At 29.0% G+C, this 6,136-nt stretch overlaps 1 protein-coding gene across 1 annotated transcript; it reads left to right on the top strand.

Moving 5' to 3' along the window:
* The first annotated feature begins 1,892 nt into the window (after window positions 1-1,892).
* Window positions 1,893-6,136, top strand: LOC108346979 (DNA-directed RNA polymerase II subunit 4). Its single transcript, XM_017586058.2, has 6 exons — window positions 1,893-2,081; window positions 3,323-3,431; window positions 3,764-3,841; window positions 4,131-4,164; window positions 4,356-4,424; window positions 5,714-6,136. Exons 1-6 carry the CDS (start codon window positions 2,033-2,035, stop codon window positions 5,789-5,791), a joined length of 417 nt encoding a protein of 138 aa, XP_017441547.1. The 5' UTR covers window positions 1,893-2,032; the 3' UTR covers window positions 5,792-6,136.

Here is a 6,136-nt window from a genome sequence, read left to right as displayed (position 1 = left end):
TCTCTAACAATGTACGACCTTTATCTAGATTAACTTCAATATTGTAAAATGTGAGTATGAATCTTAATAACTTGCCACTTGTACGTAACACCAAAAACACACTTCTCATTATTTAACCTCATGTCATATTTTTGTATGTCGAAAATACCTCCTCCAAATCCTTGACATGTTCAACAAAATTTGACATGACAACCATGTCTTCCATGCTTCTATTTATTAGATGATGGAACATCCTATCCATTAACCTCTCATGAGTGGCTCTAACATTTTTTAACCCAAATAGCATGACTTCATAATTATAATTAACCTTCTTTATTATAAACATTATCTTCTTTTTATCTTAATGGTACATTAAGATTTAATTGTAATCAAAATAAATATCTAAAAAGTTAAGAACTGTATGACCAATTACACCACTCACTAACCTGTCAATACTTGATAATGAGTATGTATCTTTGAAAAGCCTTATTAAAATCAATATAATTTGTTCACATTCACATCTATTTTGATCAACACTATATTGTTCACCATATTATTTCTTCTTTCATAAATCAAGTTTTCCATAGCTTATAGGTATATATTTTAATAATTATACTTAATTCTTAATTGTGATTCTAATAGTACTTTCATAAATGTTTTTTTTTTCTATTATCAATACTAATTTTTTCATAATATCATTTTATTTTTATCATAAAAACAATTCTTACATACGTCAACTTTTTATGATAAAAAATAACAGAAATAAATTTATATAATTTAATTGTAGGTAATTTTTCATTTTTGGTAAATGATATTATAAATAGTTATTTTAATTTAAAAAGTAGTTAGATTTTAGAAAAAAAATGATAAAATTAAAAAATATAATTAAATTTACAAAAGAAATCAATTAAAAGATAAAATTGGTAAAAAAATTATTTTAAAAATATTTAAAGAGTAAAATTAAAAATAAAATATGTATACCAAAAGATTATATATATATATATATATATATATATATATATATATATATATATATATATATTGTTGTATAATCTGTTGCATTTTAGAGCAAATAATATTATCCGAGAACATGGAAGTTTGAATATGTCTGCCACCCTTTTTTCCAAAAATTATTTTCATTCTTCTTTTTATTAAATGAAATAAATAATATTCTTCTACTTGTACTCTTTTGCTTTCTCTATCCATTTCCATTGCATCAAACACATGATAATTCCAAATTTGTGATTTACTTTTTTTATTTTAGTTTCTATACTTTTATAAAAAACAATCACTATTTTTATATAATTCTCAATTATCAATATTTATATCATTTTATTATTTTATTTTAATTAATTAAAATATTTTTCATTATATTTTAAAAATTAAATATATTTTTAGTAAGTGAGTTTTGAAACAAAATTAAAATTCGTCAATATTTCAAATTATTCATATATTTTTACTCATTAAAATTTAAAAATAAATAAAAATAATTCTTTCAATCCATTTATGATATATTTCAATTGTTAATTACATTTGTGCTAACGTTTAAATTATTTATTTCATTTGACATGTTATTACTTTATTATCAATTAAAAATTTATTTAATAAATAAATAAAATTTAATGTAATTAAATTAAAATAATTTTATTTATTTTTTTTTTAAATTTAAACACTAAAATATATTAAAGTTTTAAATACAAAAGAATTTACTAAAATTATATTTTTGGATAGCTGTATTAAGTTATATACATTCAAATGAACAAAATTTACATGCAATTAAATATTATTTCAAAACTAAATTTTTTAACTAAAATAACGTATAAAATAACAAATAAAAAAAAATCAAAATTACACGTAAAAATGGAAATATTAAAGTTACAATTTATAATAAAATATACAAGAACACACCTCGCAGAGTTATTCAAACAGAAAAGCTGAATCCCTCGTTGTCATTCTTTTTTCGGTATTCCTCTTCACGCGCTCCCTCTCCTTCGTTCTTCTACTCGCTGTTTCTGCATCTGTTTCGTCTCACATACCGGAAAGTCTCTGAAACATGTCTGGGGAAGAGGAAGAAAACGCCGCAGAGCTCAAAATTGGAGATGGTAATTAATTTTTATTTATTTACAAATTGATTTGCTTATTTGAATCGTTTTGCTAGAAATCGATCTCTTGCCCTATAGAATCAGTGTGCTTTTCGCATGGGGCTTGGGGTAGTGTTTTGCAATCTGTTACAACTTTTCAAACCAACCCTTTGTTGTAATTTGTAAACTTTTACTTTGTGCTTCGTAAAATTTTCTGTTGAATTGGTGGGATGTTTGATGAGGTATAGCATTGTGTTACAACACATATATGAATTGGGTTAACCCTAAACCCCAGATTACAAGCGTCAGTTGTTTTGGTGTGTAACTTTACGAAATTCTTAGTTTAGTCCCTGATTTTAGGAAACAGGGTTGACGAGAGTGAAAAAAGGAAATAGAAAAGGGCTGAAGTGAATGCCTTTTTGACCCAATTGTGGGTTGCGTGAAATTAGGGACTGAAGTGATGGACGCATACAATTTAAGTATTAAAATGGGATTTTCTGTATCTGAATTATTTAATTTTAAATTAACGGCCTATTGAGAAATGGTTAAATGGTAAAATTTGATGCTGCTAACAAGCGTGGCTTACCAAACTGCATCACTTACTAGTTTTGCGGTGTTAGGGTAGAAGGCTTGGTTTGTGCTACTAGGGCATTTAGTAACACCATTGTAAACAAACTTAACTTATATGTTGAAGTCTAGTAGGAAGTGAGTTTAAACCTAACTCATTCTCACAAAACCGACTGGTGAGATTGTTTGACTTATGTAGTGTAAATTGGTTTCATTTCTAGTTGATGTAGGATCTTCAATATACTCACTTCATATCGAGGTATGAACATCTCATGTGTGGAACTAGATATTTATAGGTGGTCTAAGTGATACAATAGACCTACAAACCTAACTAAGATATACTTTGATAACATATTAGAAAGTGAATTTTGGCCTTATTTCTTGTTGATGTGGGGTTTTTACAAAGGCCAAGCAATTGGTGGTAGTTTCTCTATGATCAATGTCTTTTGTTATAATTTGCTCAACTTTTGGCTATGATTATCCCCTGATTTTGAGTTATGTTTTTCCTTGCTAATGCTGAGGTAGTGTCTAAATGTGAGGGCTTGTGGGTGTTACATCACCAGATCCAATGATTCTGCTATATAGATGGTTTGATTGTATCATATCATGCTTGAATGCTTGAACATGTTTTATGTTGGTATATTTGTTTGCAGCTTTTTTATCTCACAATAATGCAATCTGTTTTTTTTCTTCAGAGTTTTTGAAGGCAAAGTGCTTAATGAACTGTGAAGTTTCATTGATTCTTGAGCACAAGTACGAGCAACTTCAACAGACATCTGATGATCCCATGAATCAAGTTTCTCAGTGAGTTGAATACTTTATGAAGTTCATGGTTATTTGACACAAAGGTCCTCAATAGCATCTTTTCCTGATGCCCTCAAAATAATTAGTTTTTATGACAATTGGGTTGCACTTAACTCCTCCAAGATTTTATCTTTTATGACACAGCTGAAAAATATGTTTAACTTTGGTTTCCTTTAAATGTTGCAACATTAGTGTCATACAACATGTTGGCAAACATCGTGGTCCCAATTGAATTTTTTGCCTCATGTAGATTTGATATTGATAATGAGATGGAAGAGGAGCAAAGCAGTTGATCACCTAATGACTCTGATTCTTTTTCTCTTCTGTTTTAGGGTATTTGAAAAGTCCTTGCAGTATGTGAAGCGATTCAGCCGCTATAAAAATCCAGATGCTGTTAGACAAGTTCGAGAGTATCCTCCAAAACTAAATTAAATAATCCATCTATCATTTCCCTTTATCACACATTTAAATTTTGTCAAATCAGATCGATTCCTACATAAAAATATTGATCTAAGTTTCTTTCATAGCATTATTGACTTTTGTATTGTCTATGTTCTTGATAGATTAAATGACTTTTGTATCTCATTTAGTACATCTTACAAAGTTGGTCTGTGCTAATTCCTCTTTTACTGAAAGTAAATTCAAAGAAACTTGACATTTATTGCCTTACTTAGGAATTTGATCTTAACTAACGTACAGAATACTTGCAAGATATCAATTGGCTGAGTTTGAGGTAATACAACTATTTCGTTCATGAATTTAGTTAGGGATGCAAGTGTTCACATTATATATATATATATATATATATATATATATATATATATATATATATATATATATATATATGTATAAAGAAGTTGAGTTACCAGTTTCAGTTTCAGACAATACAATATATGATTTTTTGTCTAAATGAATCTGTTGCAGTTGTGTGTCCTTGGCAACCTTTGCCCAGAAACTGTGGAGGAAGCCATTGCTATGGTTCCATCTATCAAGGTAAAAGTAATTTGCTTCCCCCTTTCTCTGTGTTAGGTAGGATTTTCTTTGTGGGAGTAGGCAAAGTTTAAGTGCTTTCCATTCTCCCTTTCATGCTAGTTAGAATGAAGGAGGTAGTGGATTAAATAAAAGCAAAATATGGTATATGTTTTCTATAATTTTCTGCTCTTATAACATAAAATTCAGTTTAGACAAGTAAGTTTTGAAACACCAGTAAGGGTGTAAAGTAATTTAGTTTACTTAAGACCTTGAAGTGACACAGACAAAGTAAATACTGATAATTGAAGGATTATAGTACGTATTCGAGGTAAAGATTAAATTACCTTCATTTTCTCCGCATCCATGTTATATGATAAAGAAGGATTAGAGGTTTTAATTAGGGCAAGGATGATATTTTTAAAATAAGTTTATGTTCTTATTGCTAAAATTCAATTTTGACAACCTAAGTTTGAAATATCAGAGATAATTGAACTAGAGCAAATATAATTGTTTTTAGGTTTAATAGGTTCGGAGGTCCCTATATTTGTGGGTTCGTTTCAATTGGGTCCTCCAATTTTGAAAGTGATCAATTTGGTCTCTAATTTAACAAAATTGAGTCAATAATAACCTTTCCGTTAAATGCAATGGACGTCATTAACTTTTTAAACATGTGGTATGTTGAAGCATCCTTCAAATAAAACTGTGCCACCTGCAAATAAAAGGATGCCTCAACATGCCACATGTTTAAAAAGTTAACGCCGTCCATTATATTTAACGGAAAGGGTATTATTGACTCAATTTTGTTAAATTAGGGACCAAATTGATCACTTTCAAAATTGGAGGACCCAATTGAAACGAACCCACAAATCTAAGGACCTCCGAACCTATAAAACCTTGTTTTTATTATAAATTTCTGTTCGGATTGTTAAAATTCATTTTTGACAAGCAAAGTTTGAAACACCAGAAAGGGTATAAAGTAATTTAGTTTCCAAAACAACCGTTAGTGGATAACTAAAAAAAGAGTAAATGCGGATAGTTGAAGGATTTTGGTATGTTTACTAGAGATCTTTTATTTTTCTTCATAAATCCCCTCTGAAACAATTCCCTTCATTGATCCACTCTCTAGCATAACATATTGGTTACATAGTTCCCGTCATTTATTGTAACCTCACTAGCTTACCATCTGCTACGTTCTTACTTTGAAATATTATTCATTCCCTATTGGGTGCTGTGTAGCTAATATATCTGAATAGTAAACGTAACTGCCATTAAATCATTTACGTCAATTGCTCTAATTCTTTTACCTGCAGACAAGAGGACGGGCTCAGGATGATGAAGCAATTGAGAAAATGCTGAATGACTTGTCATTGATTAAGAAATTTGAATAAATATTTCTTACAGTGGGTGTATGATATAACGTTACTAAATAAGTTTATGTAATATGATGGAGTGCAATCTTGCAAAAACTCCATCTAAGTAAAATATAAAACGGATAAGGAGTAAAAACAAGGCTTCTGTTGATGGAATAACTTTGTTCCGGCATATCGTTGGTAGCTTGAGGTTTATTTGTCACAGACCAAAAATTGATCTTAATGTTGGACTTGTTAGTAGATTCATGAATGATCCTAAACAATCACATCTCTTAGCTACTTAGAGAATTATGAGATATCTAAAAGAGAACTCTTGGATATGGAATTATTTTCCCTCATCAATGATAATTTTCTAAATCTTTA

This window comes from Vigna angularis, chromosome 9 (genome assembly GCF_016808095.1).
Source record: "Vigna angularis cultivar LongXiaoDou No.4 chromosome 9, ASM1680809v1, whole genome shotgun sequence".
NCBI classification, from domain to species: Eukaryota; Viridiplantae; Streptophyta; class Magnoliopsida; order Fabales; family Fabaceae; genus Vigna; species Vigna angularis.
This window is presented reverse-complemented; position numbering and strand designations above follow the sequence as displayed.